This window comes from Stegostoma tigrinum, chromosome 32 (assembly GCF_030684315.1).
Source record: "Stegostoma tigrinum isolate sSteTig4 chromosome 32, sSteTig4.hap1, whole genome shotgun sequence".
NCBI classification, from domain to species: domain Eukaryota; kingdom Metazoa; phylum Chordata; class Chondrichthyes; order Orectolobiformes; family Stegostomatidae; genus Stegostoma; species Stegostoma tigrinum.
In genome coordinates this window covers 22,452,220-22,466,044 of record NC_081385.1, presented here as the reverse complement: position 1 = coordinate 22,466,044, position 13,825 = coordinate 22,452,220, and the positions used below count along the sequence as shown (strand labels likewise).

General features: G+C 41.3%; 1 protein-coding gene across 1 annotated transcript in view; it reads left to right on the top strand.

Annotated features, from left to right (window-relative positions):
- Positions 1 to 799: 799 nt before the first annotated feature.
- LOC125467021 (uncharacterized) overlaps positions 800 to 13,825 on the top strand; it is a 29,211-nt gene continuing 16,185 nt past the window's right edge. The window contains exons 1-4 of the mRNA XM_048562335.2: positions 800 to 914; positions 5,272 to 5,362; positions 10,304 to 10,426; positions 11,529 to 11,867. Coding sequence (XP_048418292.2) covers positions 5,314 to 5,362; positions 10,304 to 10,426; positions 11,529 to 11,867 — 511 coding nt within the window. The 5' untranslated portion in view covers positions 800 to 914; positions 5,272 to 5,313. The remainder of the gene's footprint in view (positions 915 to 5,271; positions 5,363 to 10,303; positions 10,427 to 11,528; positions 11,868 to 13,825) is intronic.

Here is a 13,825-nt window from a genome sequence, read left to right as displayed (position 1 = left end):
TCTATTGCCAGGTAAAGGTCTAGCAGAAATCAAACTGGAGGATTTTAATGTTCGTACTTTGTATGACAAACTGGAGGATCAGAATCTTCACCTTGCTGCTCAGCTGAATAAACACAAGAGTGATGTTCAGGCATTTTATCGACACATCAGCCAACAAACCCAGGAGTTAAAGGTTTGCAATGCAAAGGACTCTATTAAGTGATCTAACTTTCAAAATAGGCTGAAATATCATACAGTCTTCATTTGTTTGAAATGAAATGTTATAGCAAAACAATAAGTAACATTGTTGAAAAAATATTCCATGTGAAGCTTTTCCCTCATTAGGTATGTTATTGTCATCGTAAACTTATAAATGTTGGAATCTTAATGTGTATCCTGAAAGAGCAGCTCCCACTGACAGCATTGCAATGTGGTGTCAACCCTATATTTCTCAAATAAGAATAAAAAAAGCATTTGAGCAGCAGTGCTTGTTCTCGCACTAGTTGGATGAGAACTGATCTGTACTAATTTCCTGTCTTTGACCCAGATTTCCTTCAAGCACAAACCAAGCAAAACTCTGTTGATTTCTGTCATCAAGATTTAAATCAACCCCCAGCTTTTCAAGAGTTTAGTGCAGACAGTGTCTTTGGTGCGCAAAAAGTGGTTTCTGATTTCACTTCTGAACAACTGTAAATAGTTTTAATCAGTGATGTTTGATTTGAGACACTATAATCTCGTACTGATATTTTCTATTCAGGAAATGCTGGATGGTTTTAATACTTGCAAGTGCCAAAACAAAGAAGGAAAATGGATCATGGTCGATGAGCTGGAAACCCCGAGCAGAGCACAAGCTGAAGCTCCGAGAATATTGACAAGTGATAGAGTTGGCAACTGTACCACCATTAACTTCTGGAAGGGAAGCCCAGTAACACAGAGTAAGGAAGACTTCTGCTTCTTTGCCATCCTGGCAGAAGTACAATGCAAAATACATTGGGCCAAATAAACCTGCAACAAAGCAAAAGCACAAATATAACATAATTTCAATTTTCACGCCAATTCTGAACAGTTCATTACTTTATGTTTAAGTTGTTAGGCACAGCTTTACCTAAAGTTAAATTCTTTGGTTTTAATGTCACTTGCTACATATAAAAAAAATTCTTCTCTCCGACCCTAGGGTAAAGCCTGACCTCTTGATCTGTGTGTGTGTGTGCGCGCCTGCATTCATTAAAATTGTGATCAAGGTTCCAGGTCCATCATTAGCAACGAGAATTACATACAAAAAAGGCCATCAACTTGATTCAGACAGTCAGGCTGTCAGTCATAAACCAATGTAAAGATATTCCCAGTCCATCATTGTGGTTCATTGGGCCCATACAGTTACTGACTGGTTTGAGTTGATTTATTATTGTCACCCATACAAAGATACAGTGAAAACAATTGTTTTGCATAGTATTCAAGGAAATCATACCTTAACAAGCGCATTGAGGTAGAGTAGTATGTAGAATATAGTGATACGGCCACAGATAAGGTGCTGAGAAAGATAAACTCTGATATATAGGAAGTCCATTTGTAAGTCTGATAACAGCAGGGAAGAAGCTGCTCTTGTATCTGTTGGTGTTTTCAAACTTTTCTATCTTCTGCCTGACAGCACAGAATATAACAGTCTGGGAAGGGTGTTTCATTATGCTGGCTGCTTTCCTGAGGCAGCGGAAAGGATAGATGGAGTCAACTGAGGAAAGATTGGTTTGCATGATGGACTGGCTTGTGTTCACAACCCTATAATTTCTTGCGGTCTTGGGCATGCTGAATTTCCTTAGCCTTCTGAGGAAGTAGAGGCATTGGAGCGTTTTCTTGACTGTAGTTTTACGCTACATTTATATTGAGCTTTCCAAGAGAAAACCAACCCAAACATTCTTTCCTGCAGCCTGTTACAGAAGTTTGTCTGTAAAACTTGGGACACTTCCACAGTTCTATTTTTTGACCATGATGTTCCTATGTGCAAAGTTAATGACTTGATGTCTCCAAACTTTAATTTTTGAATATATTGGGGATTTAAAGAAAGTATATTCCAAAGTTCCTTATCCTTGTGCTGTGATTATTTACACTGATTTTTATTTATTTTAGTAGTTTTTACATTCCAATGCACATAAATAAAACTTTTGCCAGAAAATGTTGATGGGAAGATCAGTACAAATTTTTGGCATAACCTTGCTGGTTCACCATTTCATGAAATTCTATCCCAAATTATGTTTCCCACTATTAACGTGTATATGAGTAACATTCTCATATATGTTTTGTGTCTGTTTATATTGAAAGACGTTTGTGCCTCTGTGGATTAATTCTATTCATCATAGTTACATACAGAACATGGCCTAATGGATAAGAATTTTTATGTGCTAAACAATCATAGATTTTTTTGCAATTTGCTTTGGTAAACTGTGAAGGTAATCATTTTCAACAATGGAAGGCTTACTCAATTGCCATCAGCATTCTAGGGGTTACCAATAGCCAGAAACTAGATTGGATCTGCTGTATAAATATGACAACTTGTTAGAATATGGGAATTTTGTGGCAAGTAACTCACCTTCTGACTCTCCAAAGTCAGTCTACTATTTATAAGGAACAAGTCAAGAAGGTGACAGGAAATGTTCTACTTGTCTGGATGAATGTAACTCCAACAACATTGAGGAAGCTGAACTCCATTCAGGATAAACCAGCACCTGCCATCTTCAGTATTCACTCCCTCCACCTTGGCTTAGTAGCAATAATATGTACCATCCACAAAATATGCCACAATAACTCATCAAGGATGCTTTAACTGCACCTCCTAAACTCTGTCACCTGAAAGGACAAAGGCAGCTGATGTATGGTAAAACCACTACCGGCATTTTCTCCTCCAAGCCACACATCATCCTAATTTGGAACTGTATTGCTGTTCCTTCGCTACCAGTGGGAAATCACAAACAGCAGAGTTGGTGTAACTACCAGTGGTTAGTGGACTGAGGCAATTCAAGGAGGCAGTTCATTATCACAAGGACAGTTAAGAGCGGGCAATAAGTGACAGCTTAGCCGACAATGCCCACATACAGGAATATTGTTTTTAAATCATATATTCTGGCTATTGAGTGGTTATACATTCAGTCTCCATCTCAGACCCTGTGAGTTGCAAAATTTTCCTGTTGATCAAGTTATGTTCTATGTAGTATCCTAAAGAAAAAACATTTTGAGGACTTCCCTTTTATGGGTGAAATATTTAATCTCCAGCCTTGCATTGAACTAATAGCAGATTCAAACTTACAAACAAAATTCAAGGTTGAATCACTGGTCAAAAGTTGTGGAGCTGAATTCTCCCATAACCAGTGACTCTTCTGACACAATGATAGTGTCCCCACCATAAGGCCTGAACTCAAGTTCTGTCTGCTACAGATGTGTGTCATAACGTTCCTGAACAGGCCGATTTAAAAAAAAATCTAGATTCACTGAATAAAAGCCAGTTCTGAGGAAGTATCACTGGACCCGAAACGTTAACTCTGATTTTTTTATTTTCACAGACGCTGCCAGATCTGCTGAGCTTTCCCACCTACTTCTGTTTTTGGTCTAGATTCACTAACTGAGTATTTCCCATTGATTTCAGAATTTAGGTTACATCAACAAAATAAGAGGATGTTTCCCATCATAGGAAAGTCTAAGACCAAAGGGCATTGGCTTAGAATAAAGGGGCGCCAGTTTAAGAATAAATTGAGAATTTCTTCCGTCAGACAGTTGAGAACTTCTTCCGTCAGACAGTTGAGAACTCACTGCCACAGAGCTGTGAGGACAGAGACCTTGTCTAAATTTATAACTGAGATCATTTACATTCATTCATTACATTCATTAGGGCAGCATGGTGACTCAGTAGTTAGCACTGCTGCCTCACAACAGGGACCTGGGTTCGATTCCACCCCCAGGTGACTGTCTGTGTGGAGTTTGCATGTTCTCCTCGTGTCTGCATGGGTTTCCTCTGGGTGCTCTGGTTTCCTCCCACAGGATTGGCTGTGCTAAATTGTCCATAGTACTCAGGAATGTGTAGATTGGATGGCTTATGGAGGATGGGTCTGGATGGGTGCTGTGAGGGTCAGAGTGGACTTGGTGGGCCTAAGGGCCTGTTTCCACACTGTAGGGATTCTGTGATCTGGGAGAGAATCAAGTATTGTGGGGGAAAAAGGCAGGAAAGCAGGTGTGAGGAATGTTAGATCAGCTATGATACTATTGAATAGCAGAGCAGGCTTAAGGGACAAAGCAGCCTACTCCTGTTCCTATTTCTTACGGTCAAAAATGATAGTTGATGTGTGATCATCATGAGAATAATTGCTTGGTGGTTACTATACCATAACATGACATGATTATCTGAATCACAATCATTGCCAATTCAGTCAGATTGTGATTGTAGCATAATGCTGAAAGAAAGGTGATTCAAATTACAATCTAATAGAAACCTCATTAGCCATTGAAGACCTTTAGAAATGAAGAAAATAGTGGGATATGTGAGGTAGTTGTGAGGCAAATACCAAATGTGTTCAATTAAACTGTACAGCACCACAGTGAACAACCTTAACAGTGTGAGCAACATTACACAATAAGTTAAATATTTTATTAACATTTCCCTTTTTCTATTTAGGAGATCAGCCCAGCCAGTGTCTTGAGGAACTTTTTAATAATCTAAATATCTTAGTTCATAAAATCAACTCTGGGCACATCAGCATCTCCAAAGAAATGATTGTAAAGGCACAAAGGTTATATAGGTTTTCAGATGGAGTGAGGATTTCAGCTCAAGCCAACACAGAACAAGAGGTAAAAGTTATATAAGGAGCACAGTTTTGTATTTGAGCAAGAACTCCATACAGAAATAGTTTAATCAATTTTATGACATATTGTAAGGTAATAGAATCTCTCTGCTGTCAGCAACCAGTACAGTCACAGAAAGTCCCTTCACTGAACCTTTTGTATAAGTTCCCACGAAAAAAACACAAAGTAGCAATAGTCCACTCTGCTGTGGAGTGCAAGAAAACAGCAGAGTAGGACATCATGATAAGTTCATTAGTTGTACATATTAAAGCTTTCAGCAAATGTTCACTGAAGTAATGTAGGGAAAAAAAATCACTTACAGTGGGGCAATTATCAAAATTATCATCCTTCCTTCTCCAGTTTTGAAGGACAGGCTACTCAAGTAATGCTAAGTGATTATCCTTTCATGCACAAGAATCTCATATTATCCAGGACACAAAAGTAAATTACAATGCTTTTTTTCCGTAGGAAAGGAGTCCTGTTGAACAATTTGCCACTGACAGTGCAGAAATGTCAGGCAATGTTGAGAAGCAAAGAACATTTTCTGCTCCACTGAAAGGTGAGTCTGAAATCAGTGTTCGCTATTACTAAAGAGTAAACTGGACAGCAATGTCTGGTGTCTGCACACACTCGGTTCAATTCCGAAAGCAAGAAGTCACAGTCAGATTTGCCTCAGCTTCCCTGAGATTATATCATGCTGGTATTTCAAAAAACTTGGCATTTATTCACGTTTATATTAAGATGTAAAATGTCCTTTATAGCTCCATTGGTTTTTATTCTGAAAGCCGGTAGAATTCCTCTCTTCAAAAAAGCATCCAGTCACTCAGTACCCAGTGAGTAGGCATTAGTGACTGCCTGGATGATGTGCAATAGGGAGTGCCAGTTGGAGACTAACTAGACAGCAGGTGTCAGCCAAGTATTGGAATCGTAGTTTTTCCTTAGACCTAAAGCTTTGGGGTGAACTGAAGTGTACCTACTGATAACAAAGTGTGGAGCTGGATGAACACAGCAGGCCAAGCAGCATCTCAGGAGCACAAAAGCTGATGTTTCGGGCCTAGACCCTTCATCGGAGAGGGGGATGGGGAGAGGGACCTGGAATAAATAGGGACAGGGGGGAGGCGGACCGAAGATGGAGAGAAAAGAAGATAGGTAGAGAGGAGAGTACAGGTGGGGAGGTAGGGAGGGGATAGGTCAGCCCAGGGAAGATGGACAGGTCAAGGAGGCGGGATGAGGTGGTAGGTAGCAAATGGAGGTGCGACTTGAGGTGGGAGGAAGGGATAGGTGAGAGGAAGAACAGGTTAGGGAAGCGGAGACAGGCTGGGCTGGTTTTGGGATGCAGTGGGGGAGGGGGAGATTTTGAAGCTTGTGAAGTCCACATTGATACTATTGGGCTGCAGGGTTCCCAAGCGGAATATGAGTTGCTGTTCTTGCAACCTTCGGGTGGCATCATTGTGGCACTGCAGGAGGCCCACGATGGACATGTCGTCTGAGGAATGGGAGGGGGAAGTTAAAATGGTTCGCGACTGGGAGGTGCAGTTGATTGTTGCGAACCGAGCGGAGGTGTTCTGCAAAGTGGTCACCAAGCCTCCGCTTGGTTTCCCCAATGTAGAGGAAGCCACACCGGGTCCAATGGATATAGTATACCACATTGGCAGATGAACAGGTGAACATCTGCTTGATATGGAAAATCATCTTGGGGCCTGGGATAGGGGTGAGGGAGGAGGTGTGGGGGCAAGTGTAGCATTTCCTGCGGTTGCAGGGGAAGGTGCCAGGTGTGGTGGGGTTGGAGGGGAGTGTGGAGTGGACAAGGGAGTCGCGGAGAGAGTGGTCTCTCAGGAAGGCAGACAAGGGTGGGGATGGAAAAATGGCTTGGGTGGTGGGTTCGGATTGTAGATGGCGGAAGTGTCGGAGGATGATGCGTTGTATCTGGAGGTTGTTGGGGTGGTATGTGAGAATGAGGGGCATCCTCTGTGGGCGGTTGCGGCGGGGGCGGGGTGTGAGGGATGTGTTGCGGGAAATGCAGGAGATGCGGTCAAGGGCGTTCTCGACCACTGCGGGGGGAAAAGTTGTGGTCCTGGAAGAACGAGGACATCTGGGATGTGCGGGAATGGAATGCCTCATCTTGGGAGCAGATGCGGCGAAGGCGGAGGAATTGGGAATAGGGGATGGAATTTTTTCAGGAGGGTGGGTGGGAGGATGTGTATTCTAGGTAGTTGTGGGAGTCAGTGGTCTTGAAATGGACATCAGTTTCTAGCTGGTTACCTGAGATGGAGACTGAGAGGTCCAGGAAGGTGAGGGATGTGTTGGAGATGGTCCAGGTGAGGTTGGGGTGGAAGATGTTGGTGAAGAGGATGAATGTTCGAGCTCCTCTGGGGAGCAAGAGGTGGCATCGATATAGTCATCAATGTAATGGAGGAAGAGGTGGGGTTTGGGGCCTGTGTAGGTGCGGAAGAGGGACTGTTCCACGTAACCTACAAAGAGGCAGGCATAGCATGGGCCCATGCGGGTACCCATGGCCATCCCCTTTGTCTGTAGGAAGTGGGAGGAATTGAAAGAGAAATTGTTGAGGGTGAGGACGAGTTCGGCTAGGCGGATGAGGGTGTCGGTGGAGGGGGATTGGTCGGGCCTGCAGGACAGGAAGAAGCGGAGGGCCTTGAGGCCCTCTGCATGAGGAATACAGGTGTGTAGGGACTGGACATCCATGGTGAAAATGAGGTTCTGGATGTGAGTTTGCTCGCTGAGCTGGAAGGTTAGTTTTCAGACGTTTTGTCACCATTCTAGGCTACGTCATCAGTGAGCCTCCGATGAACCGTTGGTGTTATGTCCCGCTTTCTATTTATCGGTTTAGGTAACAAAACGTCTGAAAACTAACCTTCCAGCTCAGCGAGCAAACTCACATCCAGAACCACAACCTGAGCTACAAATCTTCTCAAAACCCGCTGAAAATGAAGTGTTGGGGACCAGGGAATTGGATGTCCTGGAGGAGGTGGAGGGCATGGGTGGTGTCACAGACGTAGGTAGGGAGTTCCTGGACCAAAGGGGAGAAAATGGAGTCCAGATAGGTGGAGATGAGTTCAGTGGGGCAGGAACAGGCTGAGACAATGGGTCGACCAGGGCAGACCTACTGCCAGCCCAGCAGGGGCTGATGGTAGAGGCTGAAATTTAAACTCCTAATCCTTGCTGAATCCTTTATCAACTGAGCTTTTGCAAAAGGTTTATATTAGTTTTTAAATAAATTACCTGATTTACTGCAGGCATATCTTTTGCAAAATTAGTTTCCAGGACTTTGCTGGCATCAGAGGTGTTGATTGATGATCCCTTGTGGCCCTGAGGGCATGAAACATGAACACTCATGCCCAATCATGAGAATTTCACCAAATGTATGTCAAAAACCAGATTCCTGTTTATAAATGGTGTAACCACTGTACTTCTGTTGAGGCTGTAGTAGCAGAAAGTAAGCAACTTCAAGGAGAATCCTGGGCATAATGTGGGACTGGAGTCATACGTAGGGAAGTCCAGAGAAAGGTGGAAAAGTCCCATCTTTAAAGGGTATTAAGCTGCCAGTTGACACTTGATTACAATCCAGCCAGTGTTCATGCCATTTTATCTAGTCCCATCTGACAGGTGATCACACTGAACTCATATTTCATGAATTTCCATGCTGGAGGTTTAAAGATGCAGATGGGATTCTTCAATTTTCTTCAGGTGCCTCAATTACTTGCTAAAAAGGTCATGAATTATCTGAGCTGACCCTTCAGAGGAAAGTCAGCCCTACCTTCTTTCAAACAGACAGCTTAAAAAAAGAGCAGCAGCAAGATTTCCTCAGGCATAAATTCCTGTGATGGTGTTCCCAGTCAGTGAGAAGCTTGTGGCCAGTCAGATACTGTTAGCTTCTGCACTTGGCAGCACCGTAAAGAAGGCCATGGCTACTATCCAAAGATAACCTAGATCACATGGACTGAAATGTTGGGCAAGCACTTTGTGTCAGATGGATGAATTGGTTTCTGGGGCTGAGTTTGAAGGTGGATGAATCTCACTAGCTATTCCCCTGCCCTATGGCCATGCCTTCAATTATGCACAAATGACCCTAATCCCAACTAATAGGCAATGTGCACTGATTTACCAAACAGGTGGGTAACCTCTTACTTATCCACCTGGAGCTGAGTTAATTGCAGCCCAGGCATGAATAGACCCTGACATAATCCTTAATTGACACCTTAAGGGCCTCAGTTGGAAGCATGGCATCAAGGTCACATATAGACATTCTGAACCAGAAACAAGATCTAGCAGGGACAAGAAAGCAATGTAATCAAGTGAGCGATGGTGTACCAAAACCTGGCCACTTTCTGGGCTCAAAACATTCCACTTCCGATGTCTACAATTGCAGTTCTGGTATCATAACCACTAAGTTGTATCACCAATCGAATAAAATGCATGATAAAATGTGCTGAGAAATGTGTGTAAGGAATGAGGTAAGAATTATTAATGTGCAGATTGGAATGAGCTGGGACTGATGGGAACATGACAGTCAAAATACTTCCCATCACTCGGGCCTTTAGAACTTTCACTTCAATCCCTGTGAGGGGGCTGTCCAGGATAAGCAGAATTTGCTGGTGGCCTGCCCTAAATATTCAGATAACCCTGGAACCCGACGTAGCAAATGGAATCAGGAGCATAGGCATAGATTGGGTGAAAATATCTCTCTGACAAAGCTCTGGAATTGCAGTAGGTCATGAGGAACTCTTTCATGTCAACTCATTTTTGTCTTTAATTGAAATCAATCAAAACTTTTGAAAATTACTTACATTTTACACAGTTCCTTTAATGTTAGTGAAACATGCCAAGGTGCTTGATATAATTTAATTGGAAAAGATGAATGCTCCATTTGTTGAAAAATCAGTATCTACCCTCAGCAACAAGCACGCCAATGTGTTTTTCACTTCAGAACCTGAACCAGATTTGTACGCTTTGGAAACCTTGATAACAGCTTTTGTTTTTAATCTGAGCAATGTTTTTTGATGAATAATACAATAGGTACATCTGGCAAGTGTTGTTAATTACAGTGTTGTATTCCAGTATGCTCTGTAATTAAGTTTCATAAACTCTTCACTTATCTCCTTCAGTCAACTGCCCAACAAATGCCTTATAGAGCATGAATTTAACCGCTTTCCCACAGTGGTAGAGACAAAAAGCCGTACGGCTCCTCTTCAATCCCTTGTAGTGTGTTGTGATTATTAACTTAGAAGAAAAAACAGGAGGAATCATTCTTCAATTCCGGTTTCTTCCCTGAATCTACACATTTACTGATTGGAATTTTGATGACACACATTCTGTGCCTTGGTTGGTCTGTTTCTTGATTGAACCACTGGGGGGGGGCAGCTAAACACTGGAGGAAATATTTGTTCTGGTGCAGATTACAGGCAGTGTGAACTGCACATTATGCCCGCATAGGTTGCAAATTAATTGAAAGCTACATTTTCAAATGTTCTCTTTTTGACAGAAGAGCTATCAATGTTTCCCTGTGATAAGGATTTAACTGAAATTCTTTTCTCGTCGTCACTTCTGAAAAAACTGGAAGAACTGAAACAAGCTCTAGTAAAAAACCACGATGCAGTGAAAACAGGTATGAATAAGAGTCGCTAAAACGCACACTATCAATACTTTCTGCTCCTAAAACACCACATTGAGTATTTAATATTGGATTAATACCAGCTCTTACAAAGCTAGTTGTTTGAACATACAGAGCCTGACTGTTACTTCGTCAAAGTTTTTCTTCCTGCACTCATGAGGACAATTTGCAAGATTACTGATCTAAAGGAAAAGCAACATTTGTATTGTAAAGGAAGATAGTGTTGATTGGTTGGGCATTGCCCTGGAGACTGTACCAGTTTAAACGATGACTGACAGTTGATTGCTAAACTTTGTATAAATTTTAAATCTTAAGTCAGGCAGGTTGACTCAGATTGGTCAAGGCATTAACCTTTAAAAAGAACCAGAGAATTAGCTGTCAAAGAACAGGGTGCCATGTTTTAATATATGTAGCACTTGTGCATGGAAGTCTGACCACTTAAAAACTGGATCTTATGATCACGGCTTCCATCAGTCCCACCTGCACCAGGCCAGAGGCTCCTCCAGGCCCATGGATGGGAACTGCAGATTTCAGGCACAAGATGGTCAGTAGGCCATGATGCACATACCGCGGCAGATGGGTATCTTTCTGAAAAGACAAGGTTAACATCAAGCCAAAGCAACAAGACAGTGAAATCTGAACTGGTAACTTCCAGACCTTGTTTTAACTGAACTTTCAGTCAGGTAGCTGGGCTCAAATCCAGGACTACTAATTTTAAAAATAGTTGTTCTTTCCTCGGACTGGAATGGGAATAAAGCTAAAATTTGCCTGATACTAAAAGTTGTTTCCATTATTGGGAGGGAATTCTGCATTTGAGAAAAGAAACTAAAGCCAATCTCCTAGGAAAATGTTGACTGTGTTGTCAGGCTCTCATCATGATCTAGTGAAAAATTCAACCATACAGACTGGGAAGATGTGGAGTCCATCCTTTTATCTATGTCAAATAAACTGAATTTGGTGAGATAGCAATAGCACAATCTCCAGGGAATGGACAAAATTAGGATTGAAAGATATATGTTGTTTTTCTTAATTATTTTCTCACACAGAAACCAGTTTAAATTCTTAATTGTGTTCATTAATGTCTATTTCACGATAGAAAGCTGCAACGTAAATCCTTTGGATCCAATTCCATTGGGCAATCAAAGCCTGATTCCAGCAGATCTAGGTAACCTGCCCCCACACCACTTTGTGATCTACCGATTTGGGTGTTATGTTGTCCGTTTGCTCTGCAGTAGCTGTGGTCACTCTCCCCTTACCCTCCTACTGGCAGACAGCATTTCCACTGAAGTAAGGAGCCGCTGCCAGAATATTTTATACAAGAACAGCTTTTACTACGATGCCAACAACAGGATATTATATATCAAGTCAACCTGGCTCAACAACGCAGGAGAGTTTATAGTCAGCATTCTTCACACAATGGCACATATTAAAGCTGGTGAGTGTTGTTGCTACTGCAATTTTACTGTTATGCAAATATCAATATAATTGGTCATATGTATCACCATGGTCTATATCATATTAAGGGCCATACTCAAGCTCAGACTAAGTGCTATATCGTGGAAGTTGATTGACTGTGGTGTAAGGTTGTGTGGTCAGTTGCAAATCCGATGTGTTCACCAACTGGTCACAGGACTGAAAAATCTCTAAAATCTCTACATTCATGATTAAGATTTCAAGTTCTTGCTGCAGCATGGCCTCCCATAGAGTGCAAGTGAGAAATTGTCCCAAATCACCCAACAAACGTCACCCAGACCAACTAAAATGTCAAATAATTTTTTTAAAATCTTTCTAAGTATATAGCATTATTAAAGTTATTTCAGTCTTTTTTTAAAAAAAGAATCAGATGTGTAAAGTCCATCTAAGGTGTCTGGTAGGTTTTGCTAAAAGTATGCAAAAATAATTAACAAATGAAATCCAACATTTGAAATGTCAGCATGTACCTTCTATAATACCGGCTACTACAGCATGCTGTCATATTATGTGCTTCCTTTGTCAATCATCTATCCATTTGAGCAGCCTTTGTGCCTGATAATGCCAGATGCAAAGAAGTCCACTTTAGTAGTGGCTACAGCACTTATTCAAATTAATGAGCCACCATTCCCTCCGCTTTACAAAACAGTTGGTGAAACCAGTGGAAGCAGTTTGAGAACATGGTATTGCACTGTAGCCTCTGGTTTTTACCACTAGCATGCATTTGTGTGCATACCAGCAGTTGCGGTGTTAATGTGACCCTCAAAAGTGGCAAATGCCTTGACTTTCATCCCTGCTATAATCGCAAAATTCAGCCTTGCATGTGCACCAGTAATGGGCATTTAGCTATTTAATTATTGTTTGGTAGTACAGAACTTGCATATTGCTGAGAAAAGAGACATTTTGCTAAAGGTTTTTTGTCTTGCACTAATCAGGACATTTTTCAAGAATACAAATTCAAGGTGAAATCAATATTTATCTTGCATACGAAGAATGTGCTGATTGGTGGCCAAGTGGACACTAGCCAAAGTGTTTCTATGGTGACTGCTATCATTAATGCTCATTGACAGTTAATAGCCAGGCTTTATTATATTTCAAACAAGGCAAACCTAAAAAAATGAGCCAGCAAATGGCTGGCACATATTTTGTTGAGTTGAAATTGGCTCAGTGCATGTATGCATTCTTTCTGTCTACAATGGCCCTGTATATTAATAATATATGATTTGGGAGGCCTCAGAGCTAACATGGACATACATATAGTAAATCCAACAAAAAAACTGGAATATTGAGTCTTAACAAGCAGGATTATGTCTAAAAAAAAGCATGCCACCCTTAATGACAGATCCAAATTTTTATCCTTGTTGTTTTGAATAAGAGATGGACTTGAAATGTTAACTCTTCTGCCAGACCTAAGTTTCTTCAGCAATACCAGATTTCTAGCATCTGCCATATATTGTGTTCATCTGTATTCATTGGAGCAGCTGCTCAGCAGAATCAGGCAGCCTTACTAGAAAGCAAATGAGCGTTTGCTGTATGTGGGCACTAAGAGGCTGGATGAGATTTGTAGTAGGATTCACTGCTCTATATGGCCATGTAAGTACAAGTTGCTCAAAACACACAAAAGTTTTGTCCCTTTATACCCTCATTTATCTATGATGGGTTCTGCAAAACATGAACTGGCCAAATAAAGAAACAGGAACTTAAGAAGCAGTGTATAGAATAAAAAAATGTAATTTGTCCTAACTTTGTATGATTTATTTCTTTCTATAATTTATGTAATTAAAATGGCACTGGGGTCGGCTTACGGCAATTTATACACATTTTATTGTATTTTCATAAATACATGTAACAATATATTATCATTACCATTAAATGGTTGAATGAATTCCTGCAATCAGTTTTCAGCATGTCCTGCACTTTCAT